Raw genomic sequence first — 27303 nt, forward strand, 5'->3', positions numbered from 1 at the left:
GGCATTGTGCAGGCAGAAGACAAAAATTATGTCCCCCGATATTATTTGGATATTATTTCCACTTGTGCGCCAGTGCTCTGAGAATTGATAAAGCTGCGGGAGAAGATACATTTTTATCCTTTTCCCGGGGAGATGTCTCCTGCCCATGCTAGCCGTGCTGGCATCATATCCACATTAGAGTAAATCTGTGATTTATGTGGAGAGCCAAACGTTATAATTTTACACATTTATTTTAAGCTTTAAGCAGTTAATTTAGCTAAAAACTTATTTGGCTAATAACTTGATTAGTTATTATACTATACTACTGATAATGAATTGTAGATAACAAGACGGCCAAACCCGCGGATGACGGCCACTACTCTCAGTGTCCAATCACACAAGGACTGTGCACAGCGTATATAATTAACTCCGTTCTCCACGATCTTCCGTAGTTTTTCATTTCCCTTTTAAGTGCTGCCTTTTTCTAACTATATCGTCATTTTTTATTGAAGACTGCTGTAGTTTTATTTACGTTAAGTGTTGAAAGAGCTATAGTTTAAAAGTAGGTACGTTATGGAAGGATGCGGGCCGCAGGACGCGTCTATCGGGCTGGAGATCCTTGACGATCCGGAGACACGCCTCCCGTGTGCTGCTAAGCCGAACCCGGAGATTAAATCTTTTCCCCAAGGCCAGCCGAATGCCAACACCATTGCCTACGCTATTGCGAGTGCTCCTGCAACTGGCAGTACTAGTGACATGCATGTGCAGTTCGAACCGCAATCCGCACAAGTTTTCGTCTCAAGCTCTGACACAGCGAGACCCCCCGATGGAGGATGGGGCTGGGTAGTAGTTTTCGCTTCGTTCATGGTGAACCTAATATCTGTGGGAATCGTGTCATGTATCGGATTTTACTACCCGTCAATCTTTAGTCACTTTCACGAACGCAGTGGAGTAGTTATGTGGATCCTTCATTTATTTTACGCCATGCCACTTCTATCTGGTCGGATCGCAGTTTTCTTAATAGACAAATACGGTTGCCGGATTATGACCATTATCGGATCTATTTTAGCAGCGCTAGGATTATTTGTTTGTATTAATGTAAACGGTACGGTAACGTTGCTTTTAGCGTTCGTAATCATGACCGGATTTGGCCTGAGCTTATGCAATGTGGCAACAGTTGTCATCGTCGCTTATTACTTCGAGAAGAAGCGTTCGCTGGCCACCGGCATCTCAGCGTGTGGAAGTTTGTTTAGTGGGTATCTTTTTAGTCCTTTGATACATTTTCTGCTGGATCAATGTGAAGTTCATGAAACACTTCTTATACTGGCATTATTGTTGTTAAATCTGGCGATATGTGGTTTGTTCTTCCGTGACCCAGCCTGGACGGCTGCAATGAATGAGGAAAGAACGAATGAACATAAAAGAAGAATAGAGAGGAAAAAGTTCGTATTATCAGTCAGTAAGAGTAGTGCTGCTGAGTCTGCGAAAGTGACGGACAACACTCTTGGGAATTATGAGACTACAATTGTTAAAGAAAAGGTACGAATATTTGTCTTTCTTACAAAAATATTGGTTACTGCGGTTTTACGATTTTGTTATCCGGGATCTAAATCCCTGGAATCGCAATCGAAATACTTGAACATCAGAGTAAAATGGCTTCTTGTTCCTATAGCTTTAAAGTGCAGATATGCCTAAAATTCTATAGGCAGAACAGAGCAGGCTTGTGGCAGAACGTTTGCAGTCTCACCTGGTGGTAAGTGATGATGCAATCTAAGACAGTGGTAGTCAGACCCTTAATCGGTTTCTTTGCGACATACCGGACCGCTAAACAACACGTCTTTGTCGGTAAGGTGACTGCCTAGGCCGAAGCCTCCCACCAGACCAGACCAGAGAAAATTCAGAAACGATAATTTGCTCCTGCTGGGAATCGAAAGTGGGATTTCCAACATTAAACCACAACGCTCACCGCTACTAACTAAAACGAAAACGATGACTCTACAACGCACAATTGCCAAGTAATTTTGACGACCTCCCTGGCGCAACGCTGCGAATTCAAGCAGGAGATCCCGGGTCCGATTCCCAGCTGGGCCAATTTAGGAATTTATGATTTCTGATTTTTTTCCTGTCTGGTCTGGTGGGAGACTTTGTCCGTGGCTAGTTATAACCCTACCGATAACGACGTGCCGCTGACGGTTAAGTGTTCCGTAGAAACCGATTAGGGGTTTGACTTTCACACTCCCTAACATGTAAGCCCGCTACTATCTTAGATTGAAGCATCACTTACCACCAGGTGAGACTGCAGCCAAGGGCTAACTGGTAGAGGAATAAAAAAAAATCACTTATTATACTTGTACAATTGCCTCGTTGGTCTAGTGGTTAGCATGTGCAAATACGGATCACGAGGTCCTGCATTTGTACCCCTGGTCGGGCCAAGACGGATTGTTAGGAATTTGTATTTACTGTTAAAGAATTTTCAGTACCAGCCCTGTGCCTCAGAGAGCAAGTCCCAGGTTATTATTACTTGCTCGTGATGTTAAAGCCCACCAACCCGCATTGGAGCAGTGGGACGTAAATACACAACATAGAACGCTACGGTTTATGATGTTTTTTGAAATATTAATAGCGAGGGGAACGAGCAAGTGGGTCACCTGATGTATGGGGTCCAGTAACATCTGCAGCACCAGAGGAGCCGCCGAAGCGTTGCCGGCTTTTAAGGAATTTATTTATCCGCCCCTTGAATAACCCTAGATTGTAGTTTGGAGGGAACACATCAGATGGGATATTGTTCCAAAATTTGCAAGTGCGCGGTAAAAATGATCTGGAATGAAATGAATGATCAGATGATGAGGATAAAGTTTATTTCTACGGCGTGAGTGCGGTTACAGAACAGGGAAGGAGGGATCAATGCAAACAACTGTTCAGAACACTCTCCGTTATATAGTCGATAGAGCACACAAAGAGAGCTAACATCTCTTCTCTTGATTGTGATGATACTTGTATAACTTTCAGTCACAATGGCTCGCGGGGCTGTGGGAGGTCTTAGTGGAATTGCTGGACTTTTCGCACTTCCGCAAACCGGCGTTCCTCGCGTTCGCCGTGTCCAACTTCCTACTGTACACATGGTTCAACACTTTCTACTCGCACAACGACATTTTACACAAGGGCGTGCCCATGGCAAAGGTGTCGATGCTGCAATTCGTGGTGATGATGATGAATTTGTTTTCGGCGGTGAGTTAATACATTCACAAATTCTTTTTTCATGTAGGCCTATCACAGCGTTCATACATATATGTTTACATATTTGTAAGGGTATGGTGATAACTTAGTTCGCCAACTTAAACCTAAAGCTGCGAGGTTTCAAACGCGCCCAGGTCTAAGAAAAACCTACAACAAAATTAGCCGGGTATTTTTTTGTTATCACCATCTCACAGTAAATTAATATTAAGCTTTGAAGTAAGAGCAATTAATACCTAAGCTTTTTATCGTTTAAGTAATCCTTAACTTTATAATAGGTTTTTCCTGTAAACTTTTCTGTAAGTAAGTAATTCATACGGTAATTTGTTATAAAATAATATAGGTATAGGTAAAATAATTGCCCTTGAATTATTTATTAATTTTATGTAACCTAAAAATATATAAATTTAAAATCTAAAAAACCACCGGCTTTTATAATGAATACAGTATTCTACTAGTGAGTTATTCTAGCCAGCCATATTAAAGGAGTTGTAAAAACTATGGAAGTACTCCGTCATTTTGTGACGGCACGGCGGCCATCTTGGACCCGATATTCATCAAACACAGCTAAGAACACACGGACTTATACCTACAGTTTCGAGGGTTTCGGTACGACAAAATCAACAAAAAAACGGTTCATCCGTGCGGGAGCTACGATGCAAAACACGCACGCGCGCACAATCGCACACACAGAAACGACAAACATATAACATTCCCTCGTTTTGCGGTTGGGGGTGAAAAACTGTCTGTTTTCTAGATCCTTATAGGTTGGGTGGGCGGACAGGAGTGCGTCAACCCGAGTCTACTTAACGCCGTGTGCATGGTGCTGGGCGGGACTGTGTGGGCCATCGTGCCTCTGCTGACCACCAGCCTGGGGCTCACGGTCGCCTTGGCTGCCTTCGAAGCCTTCGCAGCGGTCAACTACACTCTCACGAGCACCATCCTTGTCAAACAAATCACGCTAAAGAAGTTCACTAATGCGTATGGCTTGCTGCTGCTGATTCAAGGACTGGCCCGGCTTATTAGACCTACGCTGGCTGGTAAACAGATTTTTTTTAAATTTCCTCTCATTACACTGCTCAATAAAGTAAGTAGCTCATTTAAAAAGCTGGTATATTATCATCAATAGCCTATAACAGTCCACTACTAATGTCATATGGGAACTTGTTATGGGTCAGAGCTGCTGATATAGAAACTATATTTATACTCCAGAAAAGAGCTCTGCGATCGATATATAAACTTAGATCACGCGAATCCCTTCATGCCAAATTTAAAGAAATAGGTATACTTACAATAGCCTCGCAATATATTTATAATAATATAATCTTTATTAAACAAACCATAAGTATCTAATTATAAACAAAGTCGATATAAACAGTCCACTTACTAGAAACGGACATAAATTAGTGATAGCTGCATATCGTCTGAGAAAATTACAGAAATCCTTTGTGGGGATGGGTATATTCTTTTATAACATGATACCGAAGTTAATATTAGATCTACCTTTACCTAAGTTTAAACAATATATTAAAACACATTTAACAAATCGTGGTTACTACACGATTGATGAATTCCTGAACGACAAGGTTGCTTGGAAGCAGGCCAATCTGCTCTCATCTCTCACAAAACAGAAAAATTCTACAGATTGTTAAACTTTAAAATGATGTTGGAAAAGAGCAATCTGCTGAGTTTCTTGCCGGCTCTTCTTAGTGGAATCTGCCTTCCGGTGGTAGAGTCACTACAAACAAACTGACTTGACGTTTCAAAAGTGCTTATAAATTAGGCCTACTTAAAATAAATGAATTTTGTTTTTTTTTTACTGGTCTAAAGCCCTCTCCTTGTAGGAGTATTTGCCCATAATCACCACGTTGGGTACACGAGTTTATAATCGCAGTAGACAGTAGCAGTAGCACAGAGGAGGCTGCTCCGTTATTTTCCCTTAATCGGCTCGTACGACTCCGCGTGAAGAGAAGGGGTGGTGACAACTGTATTCTGATCTGCTGTCACACAACACAATCCATCTATCTATCTTCAAATCATACAAACCAGTTAGTTCTTACAAGTGCAATATTAAAACGTTAATATCGAGGCAGAAAAATAAGATTTTTTCCAAAGTTTTATAAATGGAAATGTTAGCCAATTTGACCAAAACGAGCGTACATTTTTAATGTTATATTTATAAATAATTAAATATTATGTATATTTTCGTATGTTTACATAATCTGAGAAGCCTTCCGGGACTCTACGAGGCATTATGTTATTTCCAGGCTGTTATTTGACTGACGCTTATTCTTATTTCTAGTCACGATCGCCTGGCTCGACATCAACAGCAGCGACGATTTAGTCTTTTACTTGGGTGGAGTGTCCATTGGGGCTTCTGGGCTTATCCTCATTATTGTGCAGTGTTACAACGTCGTGCGACGATGCTACAACCACCAAACACGATACGACGTAACTATCAACACGTCCACATTCAAAACGACTAACTAACTCAACTAGCTAGATGCTTCAAATATGGTGGTTGACCCACTGACGTAATATAAGAAATATTACGTCAGTGGGTTGACCCTATAGTTGACCAGGCAAGGTTGAACTTGCAGCATTAAGTGTAAATATTAAGAATTCCCGCCGCTACTTATCAATCAAGTTGACGCTAGAAGAGTAAAAAATAAAGCCTACAATTGCGTACTGCGGCTTTATAGTGTTACTATAATAGTAATACTAGCCGTTCGGCTGCAATGGTGTTTTCTTTAGTTTGGCCCACATAATCACAATTGTTACCAATTGTGAATTTGTCAAAACTGTTACAAGTGTATATTATAATAAAATGGATTAAAAGTTTTTCTATTCGTACATAACTCTAAATTATATCATGTAAATAAAAGCAATAAAACAGTAGTGAACATCGAAAATATTTCATTTAACGACATTTCCAAATCCTTTTTAAAACCCTAATTGGTTTGAGACTGACTGGTACATCCTACTTTTGTACAGATTCTAACAGTGCAGTGAACTATATGATTGGTGCTTACATCGTGTTTGAACCAGGTCTGAACCAGTGAGCTTATCGATAATTCATTGGGTTGTACCCTGTGGTCTCATCGCATGAAATCATTTCTGGGTCTGTGATTGAGGGTCTAAGATTATCTGACATAGGTCATTTATCTGAGGCGATCTTATTATTTTAGGGTTCCCTACCTGAAGGTAAATCCTTCTAGGATCAGTTTCTAATTGTCATGGCTCTTTATTTCGGGAACACGTGGAAGTACAGTTGAAATTAAAACGATATTATATTCAGGTCTAAGATTACATTAAAAAAATACGGCCTTTTATACGCCCCAGAGAACGTTTATTTCGACACTCTCAAGGGAATTTTTAAGCTACATTCCTTTGACCTGGAACTATGGAGGGTAGAGGTAAGGAGAGTCATCTTATATGGGGGGAATTTATTTACTTGAAAATTCAGCAAATCCAATGGTTGTTACAGATTGTTTGTAAAAAGAAATGATGTTTATGGTTGTTTATTATTCTATATTACTTTCAGTTACAGGACCCAATTTTACTCTGCCTGCAGGTTCACTTTGCTGATCAGTCACAAACTAATGTCAGTGATTATTAATTTACTGATCTGTAGCTGTGTCACAGACCAGTAAATAAATACTCTGGGTTATGGAGGGTAGAGGTAAGGAGTGTCATCTGTGTATATGAAAAAGTGTCGTCAAAATGTATTAAATTAGGATGGCGCCACATTTGCATCAGGGTAACTCTTAAAAGAAGCGCCAAATATAAATATTGTTAGAGTAGGCTTGAAAAATAAACAAGGAAGTATGGAGATACAAGGAAGTAAGGTTATATTTACCACAATATTTTGTACAACGTAAGTTGTTGAAATTCTCAATAATTAACTACTTTAGTCGATAATGACATTAAATTTTTTAACTCGGCATACTTCAATTCATCTACGATTGCTACATTCATACCATACCCTGTGCATCCACCAGCGCCATTGTGGAGGATTTTTGAACTGTTATTTAGCGCAACAACTGGACACTTTTTCAACTTTTCTCCCATATAAGATGACTCTCCTTATCTCTACCCTCCATACTCTGGGTCAGTGATCAGTTGTAATGTTTACGGCTCCTTGGAGTAATATTGTTCTGTGGTTTACAGAGTAGTAACTTTTAATTATTATCACATAACTTAATTACTTTAGGAGATTATTATCAACTTTAATAACACTGGAATTTGTACTTATTGAAAATTATATTTAAGACAAGCTCATTAAAGGTATGGGTTGAAATGGATAGGTTTTAACTATTTTATTATTGTTTGGTTCCAATAGTAAAATGTGGCTTCGCCCACAATAAAAAAAATCATTATATTATGTAGTTGTAACTAAAGTATATTATTTCCTCACAGGCAGATCTGGGTGCCAAATTTCATTAGAATTCATTGAGATGATTAATTGTGATTTATAACGAAACTTTTAACGATACTAAGTAGCTTATTTTTACCTAATGATTTAATATTAATTTTAATATAGCTTTTCTTTTATACAAGTCTTTGTTATACCTTTTTTTTTAAACTACAAGATAGCCCTTGACTGCAATCTCACCTGATGGTGATGATTCAGTCTAAGATGGTAACATGCTATATATACCTGTTAGGGGTATGGCAGTTATGTTTAACCCATACCTCTAATCAGTTTCTATTAGACATAATACGGGAACACTTAATGGCTATATAATAGCCATAGGGTGGTAACTAGCCATGGCCAAAGCCTCCCACCAAACCAAAGTGGAGAAAATTAAGAAATAATAAATTCCCACTTTTCTTCTGCCGGGTCAAAATAGGACCTTCTATTTATAATCACAGTGCTCACTTCTGCACCAGTGACGTTATCTTTTAAAATTGCTCATGGATTTATATAGCAAATTTGTCTATTGTAGTGACTTTTACCGGTGTGAAATGCATAGTTTACTGAAAAGAAGCAAGCAATACTGCAGGTACCTACTACTATATAAAATCACTATTCCATCTTGTGTTCTGAAGTGAAATAGGGTATAAAACTAATTTGGTTTTTAAATTACAATGTATCAATTAGGTATTTCTAATAGCTTTTAGCTTTGCCCATAGTTTGTGTAGATAATTTCTTAATCTCACAGGACATCAGAAATGATTTTATAGAATTGGAAAACTCGAAGTGGATTTAATATAAACATTGTTGAATTTTGCAGGTTCAAAAGGATTAATTAGGAGATACATAAATATAAGAAACAGTTCAAATGGCCAACCATTGGACAAACAAGTATGCCATATGGCAGGACTTGTCTGTTGCGCAGGGCAGGGAGGTACCAGTAGAGATCGACAACACAGTTATAGTGGCACAGGATGAAAGACCTCCACCTTTGCCCATCATTGAAGGTAAGAAATAGTATTTATAGATCCACTGGAAATCAAGGTTAAGAGGCTTTAATCCCTAATAACTTATATCATGGATATCAGTGTCCTTAAAAGCACTTTCTCAGTAACAGACATCAGTCATCATGTCAAATTATATGATGGATTGTTCCAAATACAGTGTAAACTCTATGTAACGACCCTGAAGGGACTGTGCATTTTATGGCGTTATAAAGAGTTGTCGAGAGTAGAAAAATCTGAAATAAAAAGAAAAAAAAAAATTCAGACAAGTGTTAGTAGTTATGTACATATAAAAAAGAATCTTATTTGAATGCTATTGCGTATAGTCTGTTATTTTTGTCTGACGTCTTTTGCTGCACCAGTAATCTTGTTGAATATTTTTTGATATCTTGCGATATTGAGGCATCTCGCAAGCAATCCCGATTTGTAAACAAAAGAATGAATTTCTTAGAAAGTTCGTATGGATGACGCCGACAATCGAGTTTATTGCGGGCTAGGATAATAAAGCGACAAAAAAAATCGTAGGTACACAGAATCGCAGTTTTTAGTAATTTTAGCAACTTAAAAAGTACTTTATTACTCAATTGTTGTTGTTATTGAGGGTGGGCGTAATGCTATGTAGAGTGTATCATTGTATGGAAGACAAGCTAAACCTACCAAAACCTATTAATTTCGACGCTTTAGGTAGTTCGTCGTTAAATCGAGGGACTTTACATGGAGTTTACACTGTATTATGAATTCAAATATTTATGCCTTCTTATCAGTTTTATAGGTCAATTTGCGCAGTGTGCAACAAACCTGCTTTCTAAGTCAAGGCTGCCGGAAAAAGTTTGTGTGATGCACATGAATGTTTAACATTATCTGGGTGTTTATTTGTATATTATAAGTATTTATGTATACATATTATTCATCAGCTATCTGAGTACCCTTATGGGTACAAGCTACACAAGCTAAGATGGCACACAATCTACGCTTACTTTGAGGATGGTGTGTATTGCTGTGGTATATATATAATAAATATATATATATTACATCTTAATATATATAAATCTCCTGTCACGATGTTTGTCCGCGATGGACTCCTAAACTACTTAACCGATTTTAAATTAAATTGGCACACCGTGAGCAGTCTGGTCCAACTTAAGAGATAGGATAGCTTAGGTCTTTAATTATAAAATTCAAAATTCATTTATTTCAAGTAGGCCTAATATAAGCACTTTATAGTCGCAATTTTATTTTATTGCAAAATATTTGTCTATGATTAATTGACAGTCACAACTCACATGTTATATATAAATACTACTATACTCATTTAAGGCTTAGCGATACTGAATACTTTAAAAACAAAATCAAACGCAGACGAAGTCGCGGGCAACAGCTAGTATATTATATATTGAGAAATTGATCATCTTAATAGGTTCCAAAATTCATTTAATACTATGCATTTTAAATAAGGTAGGTTTTGTATATTATTATTTAATAATTGTTACCCCCATTCTTCTACCGTGTTTATTACGGTTTTGGCAAATCTCTTGAGAACCGTGTGTTTTCTTGGAATAATTAGTAGCCTATGTTACTCTAGGTACTTTTAATTAACTCTATGCCAAAATATTAAGTTAATTGGTGGAATAATTAGTAGCCTATGTTACTCTAGGTACTTTTAATTAACTCTATGCCAAAATATTAAGTTAATTGGTGGAATAATTAGTAGCCTATGTTACTCTAGGTACTTTTAATTAACTCTATGCCAAAATATTAAGTTAATTGGTGGAATAATTAGTAGCCTATGTTACTCTAGGTACTTTTAATTAACTCTATGCCAAAATATTAAGTTAATTGGTGGAATAATTAGTAGCCTATGTTACTCTAGGTACTTTTAATTAACTCTATGCCAAAATATTAAGTTAATTGGTGGAATAATTAGTAGCCTATGTTACTCTAGGTACTTTTAATTAACTCTATGCCAAAATATTAAGTTAATTGGTGGCTTAGTTAGGGTGCAAAGAATCGACAAACAAACATACTTTCGCATTTATAATATTAATATTTTTCAGACACTGAAGATGAATTTTACGCTAACTATGTTGGTGCAGGAGACAGTATCTGTGGACCGGACCTGGATTTAATTTCAAAAATGCTTCAAGAGGTGACATTGATATATCTATGAATACTTATAAATAAGGCTGTAGAGGTTTTATTTCTGTTTGCACACGCTAATTCGATCGCGAGAAAGAGAACTACTAATGTTTGGAATCAATAGAGAGCCATCTAGTTGTAATACTGGTAAACTGTACTGTCACTAGGTGGCGTTTTATGTCTAATGTCAGGTGAGCCGGCCAACAGATGCAACCCTCACTGAAGAACCCCCCACCTTGTGCCCAGTGGGAAATGCAAGCGTGAGCATGTTCAAAAGGAAGGAGAAAAAGAGAGATCTGGAGAATGGCCTAACGTCTACACCTAAACCGTCTGGTACATTTCTTCATATTTATCATCAAGAAATTGCAGTAAAAATACCATAATCATCCTTTTTTTACACGCTTTTTATTAGCTTCACTTGTATGTATGTTTGTATGTTTGTAACCGATTTCTTTGGGCGCGATTTTGTCCTACTTTGAACGATCAGATTTGATTCAAACTTTGTAGACATATCGAGGACCGATGACAATACACTAATCTGAGAAGATTATTCCAATTTTCAATATAAAAAAAATAAGATTTTTTAGTTTTTTTTTTAGTTTACTCTACCTTATGCAGCAGTGATAGCCCAATGGGGCGGACTTCGACTTCACTTGCCGAGGCTGAGTTCGAATCCTAACACGCACCTCTAACTTTTCTAAGTTATGTGCGTTTTAGGCAATTAAAATATGACTTGCTTCAACGGTGAAGGAAAGCATTGTGAGGAAACCTGCATGCCTGAGAGTTCTCTAAAATGTTCTCTCAAGGTGTGTGAAGTCCACCAATCTGCACCGCCAGCGTAGTGGACCAGACCGTGCCCTGTAGTAGGCCATTTATGGGCTGACTTTATTGTAGAGTTGTATTAACTATATAAATATATTGACAGTTTATTTGCGCAATGGGCAACGTTCCTGTTTTCTGAGTCTTTTGATTGGCTGGCTAGGCTGTGGGATCGATTCGCACAGCTGGAAAATGTTTGTAGGACGAACATTTATGCTTTTATAAGTATTTATGTATATTATAAATATCCATCAGTTATCTAAATACTCGTAACAGAAGCTACACTTATGTTATGATGTATGTATTGTCGTAGTATTTTTATTTCTTTATTCATAGAGAGGTAAAGAGATATAGAGTGCTAGATAAGATGATTTTACTTTGATACTACTTTTTTTTATATTGATCATATTAAATTCTAACAAATATTTTTCAATAATATCAGCAATCCTTTTAGATACTAAATTAACTAAGGTAAGGGCTTTATACAAATAAATTAAAATTTTATAGTAAAGGGGGCAAGACTTGATAACAATATAAGGTGATGTCTACCAATCCGCACTTCTCCAGCGTGGTGGACTACGGCCTTAACCCGGTTCCCGGTGGTTTGCCGGTAATGGGTTGATAGTAATGAAGCGATGGTAAGCCCCAGGCTTGTCCCCGTCAGACCCGGAAGCGGAGCAACCCCGTCCGTACGTGCCGTCCGCCCGCGCCGCGGACTACTATAGCAGGTTCCACGAGCAGAACAGAGCCCGCGAGCTCCGAGAGGAGAGTATCTGGACTATAGCGGAGCGTCAGATGAAACAGCTCGACGTAAAAAGGTACAGGTAACAGAATGGTGTAGTAATTTCGTGAAGTGGGTCAATAATTTAACTTTTGAACTGATTCATATAAAAAGAAACAAGAAAAAAATTTGAATAGCTTTTATATTCACTGACTAAAATCAAAATTAAATATTTCTTTATTCAAGTAGCAAGTGCATTTAGACCAATGAGGGACGAATTAATATGCAATTTATTTAGATGTGAGGATTTGGCAAAGTATCGTGGCGGCACCTTATTCAGAGGTAGCCAGAATGCTATTAGATTTTAAGCTAAGATAAGAGAAGTAGGAAGTATTAATTTTCGTAAAGGGAACGATGGGGTTGACATTCTTATTGTTAATAAAAGTCCAGAATAAATAAAGAATTAAAAAAAAAAAAAATTGGCACATAGATGACACTATTGTTCAGTGTCTGTGTGTATGTTTTTCAGTGTCTGGGTGTTTATATGTATATTATAAGTATTTATGTATCCTATTCATAAAAATATTCATCAGTCATCTAGGTCCCATAACACAAGCTACGCTTACTTTGGGGCTGGATGGCGATGTGTGTAGTTTCGTAGTATATTTATTTATTTACTGTTTTATGTGGAGTATAAAGATTGAATGATATAATGATAATAAATTACACCACACAGATTCTCTTGCTTTTCGCGGAGTGTAGCAAATTAAGCTTGATTTTCATAATAATAAATTATGCTGTCTAAGATGGTAGCTGGCTAACTAATCTTAATGAGGTCAAAACTGTGAATCTGATTTCCAGGAAACTTAATGCATTTTCACGTACTGGAAGCGAACCTGACTCAAGCAGCTTCGGGGCACAGGGTATGTGAAGAATGTATCTATCTATACTATAATGATATACAGTGCCTCGGAGAGCACATAACGCTGCCGGACTTGCTGCTAATCTCTTCAGGTCGGAGCTGCCGTCCCATCGGACTATGAAAGCGAGGGAATAGAGAATGCACCTTAAATATTTAAAAATAATAATAATAAAAAATATAACGTCGTTGTCAGTTTTAATGATAGGAACCACAACGCCCAGAGCTTTCTGATAATTTTTTTTTGACCCTGTATAGAAAAATGTTTGTACTTCCTCAGGTATGGATCTGGTCAGACTGCCGATGCATCGCCACGTGTACACAGATGTTTCGGATTGTGTAGTGTGCGAAGTGTTTTGTAAAAATAAAAAAGCTTTTCAAAAAAACATTATAGAGCCCCAAAAGTCTGCTGGTTGTGAACGCCAGTCGGAATCGTAAATTTTATTCGAAATTATTATTTTAAATTATAAATTAGAGAAAAGGGTAAAGTAGAAGTAGAACTTTTCTTAGTAATATATCTACATTTTGTGAGAGAACTCGTAGTAAGGGGAAGTATTACAACCTTGCTTATTTCTGCCGCCTAGCGGTCTGAAAGAAGTGGTTGCTGTTGAATGAATGATTGAATGAATATACTTTTATTGTACACCACAAGTGCATTAAACAAAAAGGCAATCATAGCGATCTCTTCCAGTATTGAATTATAATTTATGGAATTCCAAAAACACCATGCTCGAAGCATGTAAAAAATTATTGTGATAATGTGCGTTAGCGTACACCAAAACATCTTAGATGATAATATATTATTTTAGAAAAAATGTCGTCATAACAAAAGTTCGAAGTAACTTTTTAAAAGCATAACACAAGCGGTTTATTCGGTTTTTTAAACTCCCGCGGCAGCCGTTGGTTTCTTGTTATTTCCTACAGTTTATTTTCACTTGTGTTATCATCATATTATATATGCCCATAACCGGCCCACTACAGAGCACGAGTCTCGAACGATGAGAAGTGTGAAGGCAGTAGTGCAACACCCTGGCTCAGTGCGGATTGGTGGACTCCAAACGCCTTTGAGAACATTATAGAGAAGGCACGCAGGTTTCCTCACGAAGTTTTTCTTCACCGTTGAATCAAGTTAGATATTTAATTACTTAAAACGCACATAACTTTGAAAAGTTAATGGTGCGTATTAGGATTCGAACTCGGCCTCAAGAAAGTAAAGCCGAAGTACTCACCACTAAGTTATTACCGCTTTACTTCCATTGTATTGTAATGTAAACAATCTTTTTGTTAATTTTTACCGACGATTTGTTATCGACTTGTATAGTTTTTAAACAAGTCAGAATGAGCTATAGAATTCTATTAACATACTGTTATTCTAATTAAGAAAATTTGTGTTTACAGAATAAGTGACTGTGGTAATAAAATATATTATATTTTATTTTTATACATTTTTGAGTTTTATTCTGCGTAAAAGTATTGAAAACTTGACCCGCATCTTTGTCCAAACCAAAATTCTATTTGTGATATATGACCAGCCCATAAAGTACCTTTTTAGAAGCTCCATTGAGCAGTGAAAACTTACATTTCTTCCATAACCCACTGCAATTCACCTTCTTTTACCGTTAAAATATGTGATAATGAATTGCTCAAAACATGCGTAACTCCGAAATGTTAAAAGGTACGCGCTGGATATCGAACTTGATACCCCAAAAAGAGAGGCCGAAGATTTAACAACTATAGTCGTAAAAATGTAATAGGCCCGTTTTGACATTTGTGCAAGACCATGGAATGTAACTTGGAACGAAACTGAAAGAAACAATAAAATAAAAATCAATTACATACAGTGTTTTAATAAATTTTTTTGGGACGTTAAATAATATGAAAGAATATATCGCGAGTATTCTTTTTGCGCTTACTTCATAGTAGCATGCAATTTATAATTGTTGCGAAACGTTCCGAAAACAGTTACGTTCTCAGTCTTTTTTTTTTTACACTAGAGCTGTAACCATTTTTTTACTGAATATCGAAATTAAATATTGTGTAGTTATCTTTACTGCAAAGAATGAGCTTGGTTCTCAAAATGGGTTCTAAATAATGAGTCTGAGTTGATGTATCTGACCAAGCGGCACATGACTGAAGCGTCCCCGCGCGCACTGCGCAGTTTTTCGTTCCTCATCTTGTAAAGTTGACTGTGCGCTCGTTTAAGTTTGATGTATATTGTTTACTATTACGTTAACTATGGCTCTTCTATTATGGACATTAATTTAAACATAGTGATTTGACTCGATTTTTGTGTTTGTTGTTATATAGTACTAACTCTGTTTCAACATGTTGAAAAGTGGACGTATAATCAACAGCCAGCGCGTATTGGTTGTGAAGTTAAAGGAATACTTTGAACGAACGAACACTTTACAATACATAATAATATCAATCAAGTACTGATACAAACTTGAATTGATTTATCGTGAGTATCGAGTCCCGAGTCTTATGGTTCCATAACTAGTTACGTCGCGATGACAAATGTCAAAACGGGCCTATTACATTTTTACGACTATAGGCTATAATCCATTCGGCTATGCTATCCTTCATTCTTTTCAGGGTTTAGAATTAGTATATTGTGCAACAAGTGCGACAACGTCGCACTAGTCGCACATAATATTTTGTATTACATATGTGGGCACAAACCGGGGTCCAGTTATTTAATACTATTATTAAATTAAACTGTCAGACGCGTCAACCTCAATTCAGTTTTAATATGTCGATTGTGTTTTTTTTTGTTATTATTTTTTTTTATTTTAGCAATTTTGTCTAAATTTGCGTGTGCCAAGAATAATTTACGTGCGACAAATAAACTTGTCGCACTCAAATAACAGTTTTATTTAAGAAAAATCTCACGCGTAATTTTAAAATGGGCAAACGGTTCTTTTTCAACCGCAACAGCGAGCGTCAAGATACTACTTTCCCCGCATGAGTAATACAAACGTGTATTATGCCAAAGTAGCTATTGTTTTCGGAGGTTGTTATATTTGAACCCTTCAGAAATAATATTTTTTGACGTAGGCCGATATATTGCTGATGCCTAGAAGCCAGTTTTAACTCACAGAAGAAATTGAGGTTTGAACAGGTAGGTATCATGATTTAATTAGTTTTACTAGACATCATAAACATATCAACCCATTACTGGCCCACTACAGGGTACGGGTCTTCTCTCACAATGAGAAGGGTTTAGGCCGTAGTCCACCATGCTGGCCCAGTGCTGATTGGTGGACTTCACACGCCTTTGAAAATATGAAAAACTCTAAGACGTGCAGGGTTCCTCACGATGTTTTTCCTTCACATATAAAGCAAGTTTTAAATTGCATAAAACGCAGATAAATTAGAAAAGTTACAGGTGCGTGCTGGGATTCGAACTCGGCCCCCCGATGTTGAAACCCAGCACGCACTTGTAACTTTTCTAATTCATGTGCGTTTTATGCAATTTTAAACTTGCTCTAAATGTGGCCCCCCGAAGTTGAAACCAAAGTTCTAACCAAAGGCTAGTAGCTAGTTCACTTCGCATCTACTTAAACTTTTCCCAGCAAATCAGGTCCGCCAATCAAGGCTTTACCTGAAAATCAGCGCTGCAGTAGTCAAATACTGCAGCATCATGCTGAGGTAGCAGCCTTTTCAGCTGAAGAACCTTTCGGTAATGCATTTAGTTTGTAATACAGTGTAAAATTAGTTTTTAATGTAATAAGTAAATAGTTTTCATTAGTTTACTTCTGTGTGGAAGCTGTATAAAGTTTATTATTATTATTGACAACGTAAAATGACTCCAGTCCAAATAAAAAATCAATTTCAGAATCATTCACTAACATATAATTTGTCGATTACGCTAACAATATATACTTCCACTTTAAACTCTTAAAATAATTTATCTTTTATTAATATACCTATTCCTTTCCCTTTTTCCTTTTCTCTATTAAAATCTCGCCAAATAATCCCAAACGCCCGATGTCACTTTCCGCGCCATCTTTTTTCTCCTCTCCTCTTTCTTTTTTTCCCCGTGTCGCTTAAGTCGCCAGTCCTACTAAGTTTCCAACGTGGCAGCACCGTCTTATCAAATATTAATACTCCAAATCCAGGACTGTTTTTATTAAAAGGACTAAGTTCTTTTATAACTTCTAGATTCATTTTATTGATTTGCATATCATCTAATATTGATAATCTAGCTTAGAATGGCATTTATCTTTGATGAAAATTCAAGTAACCTTAAAACAGCTATGTTTTAATGTAGAAAGAATATCGACAATAGATAACAGTCAGATTGACGTCGAACCGAGCCGAGGTCAGAGTCCTCGCAGAAGGCATCGTGTCGTCGAGCCCTGGGGCTCTTCTTATGGCGAGCTCTCGCGCTCGCCCCACTCCCCCGGTGACGCCGTAGGAACCCCTCAGGTCGTTATCGGCAAGTGTCAATCCGAAAAAGAAAGAATATCGAAGCATCCCAAACAGTTCTGGATTAGCCAAAACAAATGGAAATATTTATTGTGCATCACGATATATGTGACGTATAGATAGACGGCGACAATAACGGCACCAAAATATTTGCTGTAGGTAGATGAAAGCCAAGGCGTCAAGCAGCTGTAAGTAAGTGAAACAGATTGACCTGATTTTTTAATTAAAATAATCATTAGTCTAAGCTCGGATTGTGAGATAAACTACTGTTTCAACCGACATATAAAAAGGGAGTCGGTTCTCAATTCGGTTTTTACACATCGTCAAGTCGGTGCCAAATAAAATGTAGGAAATTACTGGTACTTTTCTTGCTACTATATAAAAAGGATACGAAATATGATCTGTCCATAGAGAGTGAGACGTGAGAAAATATTTTATTATTTAATTTATTTATGTTTTATTCTTTTTAGTTGTATAATAAAGTCGGTTCTGTCTTTATCTCTGCAAAACACCTACATGGTTCTGCTGAGATTTATTGTTTAATAATATTGAAGCTTTAGATCTAGCCCAGCTAGTTCAACATAAACATAGTTCCTAACTTTACACGCTGAACTGGCTGAACCGATCATGTAGAAATTGGTTACAAGGTGTGTTAAGTTTTGGTATGTATTTCTTTCACGCAGCAACGCTGATGCGCATTAATGATCCAACGGAAGACTCCATTCAATCAAATATATGACATCCATAGCCATCCCGTAGTATGTATTTATAATATAAATATAACAATAAACACACACATACTCTCGCACACCCACAACTCATACACATAAAATACCTACATTAAATCTAGTGGAACATATTATGTATAATTGGTGAATTAATACTCTGAGGTGGGCGGCGGTACATCCAGTTTTTACTTTTGCATTGCCACCCTTGCTAATAATTTAAGTACCAGCCACAGTAATTATACTAAATAAAGATTTTTCATTAAAGTTATACTCATTTGGCACGTTACGGAAAAATGGTGAGACAATTTTTTTACGATGCGCGCGCAAACCGTCACAAAAAATCAACACCATGAAGTTAGCTATACTTAGTCAACATTTTAGTTTTCTAAAAAAGGTTTGATAGTTGACTTTCAATAATTGAAACAATACCTTTTTCTATTGTTAGTGCCATTTTTTCTACAAACGTAGAATAAGGCGAAAGATGAAATTTTTGATAAGATTTCTATCTTGTTACGCCAAAGAAGTATAACTTCTAACGCGTACATAAGTACTTTTTTACTTATTATTATTACCTAAATATAAATTACCATTAGTAGGGATATTAAGGTGGCAGAGTATTTAAATTAAAATACAAATACCTTGGTATTTCCTCAATGATATCTAAGCGATACAAAAATTAAACATGTCAATAAACGAAGGCAAATAGTAATTTGTTAAGAGTTAAAGGACAGTCAATGTTCCAACACAAGTCGCAATAGTCGTGCGTTGTGTTGATACATTCAATTAGATGGCTAGCGGCAATTGTAGGTACATCGCATGGTGTAGTTATAGTGAGACGCTCGCTTGGAATTTGCTCTGATTAACTGGTCTCAGAATACGATAGATAGACAAATTTACCGGTAAGTCAATTAATATACTCAATCGACTTAAGTTTCTTTTTACAGCACAGCTTAGCATGGAGATGAGACATTATTGCTACTCCCAAAAGGCCAAAATGTTTATCTTCTTCCACAGTTTGAACTCTCCGAGGCCAGGGCATTGGTGGAAATAACATCCAAATAATATATTGGATAGAAGCAGGCTTTACTTTGCGGTAAAAAATGATATATATGAAAATTAAGCTTAATTTACTATACTCCGCGAACAGCAGGAGAAATATGTATGGTGTAATTTATAAATTCTTCAATCCTTATACTCCACACCAAACAGATCTTCGACAATGTTCCCTCTACGCACGTTTCGCTCCGAAACCGGAGCATCCTCAGGGGTTGACTTTACAAAGAATAATTGTTAATTATTAAGCTTAATTTTCGTAATCCAAATAATATATCTACACATACATATATTTATAAATATAATAATAATAATAAGCACAATCTATTTTTCGTCTTGAGCAGTGTTTAACACCATCGGTTGCCTGGAAGAGATCGCTATGTAGCTATAAAGCCGCCTAATTGTATACACCTTGTAAACTAGCTTTTTTTCTGTATTTTCATGTGTTGTACAATAAAAGTCATCATCATAATCATCATCATCATCAGCCATTGTGCGTCCACTATAGGCCTCTTTCAAGCAGCGCCAACTTTTCCTATTTTCGGCTTTCCTCATCAAGTCGACGCCTGCCACTTTTCGGAGATCGTCGCTCCATCTAGTTGGGGTCCGACACTCCGTTTACAGACACGCGGTCTCCACTTGAGGACCTTTCGACTCCAACGTCCATCGGTCCTCCGAAATGACCAGCCCACTGCCACTTTAGTATGCTAAAACGGAAGGCTATGTTACTTTAGTTCTATGGCAAATCACTTCGTTACGGATGTTATCCCTCAAAGAAATACCAAGTGTAGCTCTTTCCATAGCACGCTGAGCGACTTGAAATTTGTGAATCAGCCTCGCTGTCAGTGTCCACGTTTCGGCACCGTAAATCATGACCGGCAGGACGCAGAATAAAAGTGTATTCATTCATTCATTATTCATTCCTTTTCCTTGTTGCCACGCTTTGCCAGATGAACAAGTAACTTTTGTCCCTTGTCAGTGGAAATCATCGGGGGATAAAATTGTTGTCTCCTTGTGCTAGCCGTGCAAGAGAGTAATTTATTTAAAGGTAGGTAGGTATACAAACGAACGCGTTGTTAAAGTTGGTACCTACCTACCTACCTTTCGGGGAAACTGAGTCCGCACCTCGGCACGCACCTCAAATTTTTCGCTTAAAGGTGGCTTAGGTTTTGCTTTAAGGTGAAGCAAAACAGCTTGAGGAAACAGGTACAAGGTAATGAGATACTGGCGATAACCATATTCGAAAACTTAAAACTAAAGCTACGAGCGTTCCAAGCGCGCCGTGGTCTAAGAAGAAGCCTACAACAAACTTAGCCGGGTGTTCTTTTTGATGTGAAACATTTACAGGCGAGGGTAAACCTGTTTTCTTGGGTGGCGAGGTTAGGTTTAATATTATATACTTTGAACTTTTTAAGAGACATCTCCAAGGTTATGGGTTGATAATGATAAAATGGCTACCTAATAAAATGAATAAAGACATTCCCTTATGTTCTTATCTCATTAATGCGATGAATCAATAACCTTACTTTTGTTTGGTAGGTAGATTTGTATTCTATACATATAAATCCATGTGTCTGTCTGTATTATAACTAAATCTATCACTTGTGAAGTACGAACTCGCAAACTGTGTTTAGAAAGTCGTGGGTAAATATTATTAAAGTCAAAGTCAAAATTTTTCTTTATTCAAATAGGCACATATATGACACTTTTGATGCGTATATTACATGTTAAATATAACGATGAGTTGATGGCGATAACTAAATTCCTCAACTTAATACTAAAACTACGAGGTTTCCAAACGCGCCCTGGTCTAAGAAGAAGCCCACAACAAACTTAGCCGGTTGTTTTTATTTTGTTATCACCATCTCATATTGTGACTTAAAGCTATTAAAGAAGCAACCTGGTTAGAGCAATAATTAACACCCAAGCATTTTTATCGTTGACATAGTCCTTAATACTATAATAGGACTTTTCTATTAGCTTACTTTTTACACAAACTTTGAACTTTTTCCGAGACATCTCCAAGATATCAAATGGTAGTTTATTGTGAAATTGTATACAATTTCCTTTAAATGAATTACTTATTTTATGTAGTCTAGTATATTGCACTGCAAGTTAGTATTATCAATAGAAATTTGAGTCCCACCTTAGTTGCAGGGCTCAGCATAAAAATGATCGCGTTAGCTATATAGGCATCCTATAACTTATAAAGGTATACAGTCTAGGTATCAGCTTACTTTATGAGCAATCAAGTTTAATGGTCATTTGTAGCTATAACAATATTTTTATTACAGGTAAAAAATGGTGCATCACAATATTCAAATCGGACTTGAAAACGTTATTAGTGATTTGGTAAGTTTAACATTATTTATGCATAAATAAAATAAATTAAAAATCTGTCTTGTTACCACGTGGCTAGTTACCACCTTAAGGAGTACCGACAAAACGTGCCATCAAGCGATTCAGAGTTCCGGTACGATGCTGCGTAGAAATTGTTTACGATTATGGGTTTAATTAAAGCGGTGATAGCGCATTGGGCAGGAGCTCGACCTCCGACTTTTTTTAAGTTATGTGCGTTTTAAGAAATTAAAGTATCACTTGCTTCAATGGTGAAGGAAAGCATGCCTGAGAGTTCTAGATAATGTTCTCAAAGGTGTGTGGAGTCCACCAATCCGTACTAGGCCAGTGTGGTGGACTACGGCTTTAACCCCCTTCTCATTGTGGCAGGAGACCCGTGCTCTGTAGTGGGCCATTATGGGTTGATGTGATGATGATGATGATTGGTTTAATATAACTGCCATACCGCTAACAGGTTAGCCCGCTACCATCTTAGACTGCATCATCGCATACCTTCAGGCTAGAATGCTGCCTAGCTGTTGCTCGTTTCATGGGGAAAAAAGCCTATGTTACTCTCCGTCCTTTCAACTTACTCCGTGCTAAGAATCTTTGTAAAGTAATGACAAGAACGAAAACCGGAGCATCCTCAGTATTCATTGTAAACATCAAAATCTCCTGAGCATGCTCCGATTTCGAAGTGAAACGTGCGTAGCGGGTACATTGCCGAATATCTGTTTGGTGTGGAGCATAAGGATTGAAGAAATTATAAATTATACCACACAGATTCTCCTGCTTTTCGCCGACTATAGCAAATTAAGCTTAATTTTCATAAAGACAATTTCGCATTTAAAATATTATGAAGGATTCCATTCCATTAAGAAGATGACAGTAATTATTTTACCTCTGAAATTCTAAGCGTTTACCATAAAATGGGGAAAATGGGAAAAAGTTTGAGAGCTTGCAACATTCCGCGGGTGTGAAGTGAGACGTGCGCGGGGCGTTTTCACTGTTTTTTGACACAATGCACTGCATACAATAATGGCTGAATTAGGGTTATGTATGTTCTTAATTCTGTGTTATTATCATGTTTTATTGAAAGACTATGGATAGTCAAGAAAACCCTGTAACAATTTGCGTTGGAGCAAACTTTGAAATTTTTATCTGCCGAGAAAAATTATAATATTAGAACAACAAACAAGACAAGACAAGGTTGCTGGTTCGAGCTCGAATAGTGTCCTGAATATGTTAGCGGGAAAGTTTGATTCACCTATCTTGCAACACTTCATGTCTGTGCTTGTACGGTGAAGCAAACTGTCTTGAATTTATCCTAAAATATAATAAAATTCTTTTATATTATTAATTAATACAACTTAAACAGTTGTATTACTAACAAAGGTGGACCTTAGTTGTCTTAATAAAGAGATTATTATTATTATCATTAGTAAGAATAAATTGTAATAGGTACCCCTTCAGTACGTACTTCCTTTCCGGTTAGACTCGTACAAGTTCAGTGTACGATTTAAGTGGTAGCAGCTGGAAAATCGAAACCGCGCTGAATTTAGATTGCCACATTCCCTGCGCGCTGAGCTCAACCGACTCACGAGATGCATATGATAACTGCTTATGCAAAATGCATGGAATTAGTGCCTTTAACGTAAAACAATGTCTTAGCAGAGCGTACCTATAACGCCTTGCAATTAAGATTTTATAGATCACCAAAACGTCTGGCCAGCGAGGAGATAAAGGGCAAAACCTCCCGTGGGGCGAGGCCTTTAGTCCAGCAGAGGACTGCTATAGCCTATTGATGGTTGCTGATAATTAAAGCGGCGATAGCCCACTTTCGGGGGGCCTTGTTTCGTCTTACTTAAAGTATTATGAAAATTAAGCTTAATTTGCCATGAGTACTCCGCGAACAACAGGAGAATCTTTATGGTGTAATTTAAAATTTCACAGACAAACAGATCCTGGGCCGAGGATCTAATTGGTGTGGAGATTCTCCTGCTGTTCGCGGAGTATAGCAAATTAAGCATTATTTGCATAATATATTATGGATTTCCGCAAAGTAACGCCTGCTTCTATTCAATATCTTACTTAAAGGATATATCTGAATCTGTAGGTCGCTCAGGTGAATTCCTTCGTACCTACTGCAAGGAAACTTATCTTACTGCTTACACATAATTCTTCTTTATTGTACAAATATTTCGTGAATCAGGTTTTTAAGCTTTGGAATGCCATGCCTTTAACTATTAGAAAAGCTAAATCAGTTAAAGTTTTATAAGCACCTAACTATCGGTCTCTCGCGAATTTTTTTTACTTTTAAAGGGGAACAACTTTGAAAGCCGACTGGCGCAGTGGGCAATGACCCTGCTTTCCCCTGGACTCACCAAGGCCGTGGGTTCGATTCCCACACCTGGAAAATGTTTGCGTGATGAACATGAATGCTATTCAGTATCTGGGTGTTTATCTGTAGGTAGATTATAAGTTTTTATGTAAAATATTCATTAGTTGTCTTAGTACCCATAACACAAGCTACGCTTACTTTGGGGCTAGATGGCGATGTGTTTATTGTTGTAGTATATTTATTATATTTCACTTTGTCATACATAATTCTATCGAAACTAACCATTTACGCAGCGCACGCAGCGGAAGCTCTCAGGAGGAAAAAATTTTAAAACATTATTCATTGGTGCTATGCTCCTATTGGTCTTAGCGATATAATATATATTACGCAGGACTAGGATTATAAAACACAAACGCAAAATAAAACAAATATTACTTCGGGCAGAGTAGCACCCTGGTTGAATCTCACACGTATAATGTCCGCTTATTTATTCTACTACCCTATTTATAGGTTTTTTCATCAATGTATCAAATCAACATTTAATATTTAGATAGCTCATACTATTTCATTAATTAGTGTAATGATTTTTGAATACATTAATAACCAATTATTGGAATATCAATCAAATAATTAAATGAACATAAAACAGTATCTTGTAATAAATAATAATGATGGGCCAACTACGTCACGGCCGTCGGGTGCCTATTAAGTACTTGTTAACATATACTATAGCCTAAAGCCTGCGTCGGTAAATGGGCTATGTAATACTGAAAGAACTTTTCAAATCAGACCACTAGTTCCTGAGATGATCACGTTCAATTAAACAAACAAACTCTTCAGCTTTATTAATTAGTATAAGATTATATATAGTCAGAATTTCAATATTATTTCCTTGCAATAGATATAGCAAACTACGTCTAATTGTCATTATTAAATTACCATACCGTATCAGAAGGATATTATGTAGGAACAAATACCAATATTACCTTCGCACCGAGATTATTTATGGTGGAGTTGTATGGTTAGTTTTTATTAGCAAGTCTTCTACAATCTCGATTAAGGAGGCAGCGAGTACTATACCTAAACGAATCGTTGATTTTATAGCATTTATTTCTTGGATCTCGGTAAAATCTGCCTTTCGAACCAATATAAATAGAAACTTGACGTTTCAAAAGAGACTTTAAGTTAGCCTACTTGAAATTATCTAACTATTTTATAATTATTATACAATATTATTAGATAATAATAATCTAGCCGCGGCCGAAGCCTCCACCAGACCAGAGAAAATTTGGAAAGAATAAATTCCTAAATTGCCTCGGCCGCGGCCCAAGACCTCCAACTTAAACAACGCTCACCGCGCGCCAAGAAAGGTCACACAAGAAGGCCCAGTAAGGGGCCGAGTTCCAAACCCAACACGCACCTCTTTACTAAGTTATGTGCGTTTTAAGCAATTAAAATATCACTTGCTTCAACGTGGAAGGAAAACATTGTGGGGAAACCTGCATGCCTGAGAGCTCTCCATAATGTTCTCAAAGGTGTGTGGAGTCCACCAGACCGCACAGGGCCAGTGGGGTGGACTACGACTTTAACCCCTTCTCATTGTTTAAGGAGACCCTCTATTGGGCCGGTCATGCTTTGATGTGATGTCGATGATGATATTTTATACGATCTACAGCCGGTCTAAGTTCACGTCTCCTTGGGTATGTTTTTGGTAGGTAGAAAATAACGTTACAACCACATTTTTTTTTTATATACCACGACAATACACACATCGCCATCTAGCCCCAAAGTAAGCGTAGCTTGTGTTGTGGGTACTAAGATGCCTGACGAATATTTTTTATGAATTATAAACATAAATACTTATAATATTCATATAAACACCCAGACATTGAAAAACATTCATGCTCTTCACACAAACATTTTCCAGTAGTGGGAATCGAACCCACGGCCTTGGGCTCAGAAAGCAGAATCACTGCAAACTGCGCCAATCGGCCGTCAAAAAAGGGCCGTATTTCAGTCAATACCATTTAATCGCAAATTCCGTCAGACTCTTTGAGCAACCGCATATCAGAACCCTTCGCACAAGTCCCTCTTCGTATCAAATTCAACAATTAAAAGTATCCCTTATCGTATCAGATAATTTGTGAACATTAAGTTATTATTTTCAATTATTTCATATGAATATAATATTTATAATTGTGAACTACCGCCAATATCTAATTCGTGCAAAGTCGAGGGTAGATGCAGTACTTTGTGTCCAAAAACAGAGAAAAAGCCCCGCGCACGTCTCACTTTACACCCGCGGAATGTTGCTAGCTCACAAACTTTTTCTTATTTGCACATTTTATGGTGAACATTAGAGGTAAAATAATAAGTGTCACCTGCTAAATAGTATGAAGTGACTAACCGTTTGTTCGAGAAATCATTCCAAAGTAGAGTGGTTTTTGATGGTTCTACACGGTTTCTGTATGTTCTTAATTCTGTGGGGACATCATAGCATAATGGAATGTGTTTATGCCCAGAATCCCAACAGCGTGCCCAATGGAGCGGCCCCGGATGAGCGCAAAGGCAACGTCACATACGGCATAGACGATAACCCGTCATGGTACCTCTGTATATTCCTGGCTTTGCAGGTAAATATTATTATTTTTAATAATAGTACATACATTTATTAGCAAGTGTGTTAGTAAACAATACAGTCAGTTTAGAGGGCATAACGTTCTACTAAATTAATAGTGTGCAAATTTGGTTTAAATTGGCGAAATTGTTAAAAATAAAATAAAATAAGAACCTTAATTAAATGTCAAATTATATTAAAATAAACTAACTACAATTAAAACTTGCCATACAATAAAATAAAATAAATTAAAAACCAATCCAATTTAAATTAAGAATGAAAATTATTTACATTATAATAACATTTTTCGAGAAGCATTTTACTTTATGTATTCGTACTATATTAAGATAATGTTTTCGGGATCGGATATTATATTTTTTTTATCGGTGTACAAACACGAATGTGAACCATTTGTTTGGAAACAGAAGAAAGATGTTAGATAGTTAAGAATTAACGCTGATTTCCTAATTGAATTCGGCAATTCAGATGACAGCGTTGGGAAGCGAAACGTTTTAAACCAAGGTATATCAGTGCCTCAAAACTAAACTCTTCGAAACATTTTATTTA

General features: G+C 37.0%; 3 protein-coding genes across 7 annotated transcripts in view; all 3 read left to right on the forward strand.

Moving 5' to 3' along the window:
- Window positions 1-725: 725 nt before the first annotated feature.
- LOC120629432 (monocarboxylate transporter 3-like) lies at window positions 726-5725 on the forward strand. Its single transcript, XM_039898375.1, has 4 exons — window positions 726-1518; window positions 2989-3207; window positions 3971-4253; window positions 5516-5725. The coding sequence occupies exons 1-4, from the start codon at window positions 736-738 to the stop codon at window positions 5701-5703; spliced, it is 1473 nt and encodes a 490-aa protein (XP_039754309.1). The 5' UTR covers window positions 726-735; the 3' UTR covers window positions 5704-5725.
- A 1634-nt stretch (window positions 5726-7359) lies between these two features.
- On the forward strand, window positions 7360-14672 carry LOC120629529. 4 transcript variants are annotated; one of them, XM_039898484.1, is made up of 8 exons: window positions 7360-7500; window positions 8163-8219; window positions 8451-8637; window positions 10689-10780; window positions 10962-11103; window positions 12254-12407; window positions 13172-13233; window positions 13510-14672. In XM_039898484.1, the coding sequence occupies exons 3-8, from the start codon at window positions 8499-8501 to the stop codon at window positions 13665-13667; spliced, it is 747 nt and encodes a 248-aa protein (XP_039754418.1). In that variant the 5' UTR covers window positions 7360-7500; window positions 8163-8219; window positions 8451-8498; the 3' UTR covers window positions 13668-14672. The 4 variants fall into 4 exon arrangements, with proteins under 4 accessions (XP_039754418.1, XP_039754419.1, XP_039754420.1 ...); XM_039898485.1 differs by lacking the exon at window positions 8163-8219; XM_039898486.1 differs by lacking the exon at window positions 13172-13233 and having other exon boundaries at window positions 13510-13677.
- Window positions 14673-19109: 4437 nt separating this feature from the next.
- LOC120629538 (solute carrier family 23 member 2) overlaps window positions 19110-27303 on the forward strand; it is a 37217-nt gene continuing 29023 nt past the window's right edge. Inside the window, exons 1-3 of one of the 2 annotated variants that reach the window (XM_039898495.1) lie at window positions 19110-19287; window positions 21736-21793; window positions 26642-26752. In XM_039898495.1, the coding sequence (XP_039754429.1) occupies window positions 21743-21793; window positions 26642-26752 (162 nt within the window). In that variant the 5' untranslated portion in view covers window positions 19110-19287; window positions 21736-21742. Of the gene's footprint in view, window positions 19288-21735; window positions 21794-25727; window positions 25831-26641; window positions 26753-27303 lie in introns of those variants that run through there. The other variant, XM_039898496.1, reaches the window with a different exon arrangement.

Source organism: Pararge aegeria, chromosome 14 (assembly GCF_905163445.1).
Source record: "Pararge aegeria chromosome 14, ilParAegt1.1, whole genome shotgun sequence".
Taxonomy (NCBI): domain Eukaryota; kingdom Metazoa; phylum Arthropoda; class Insecta; order Lepidoptera; family Nymphalidae; genus Pararge; species Pararge aegeria.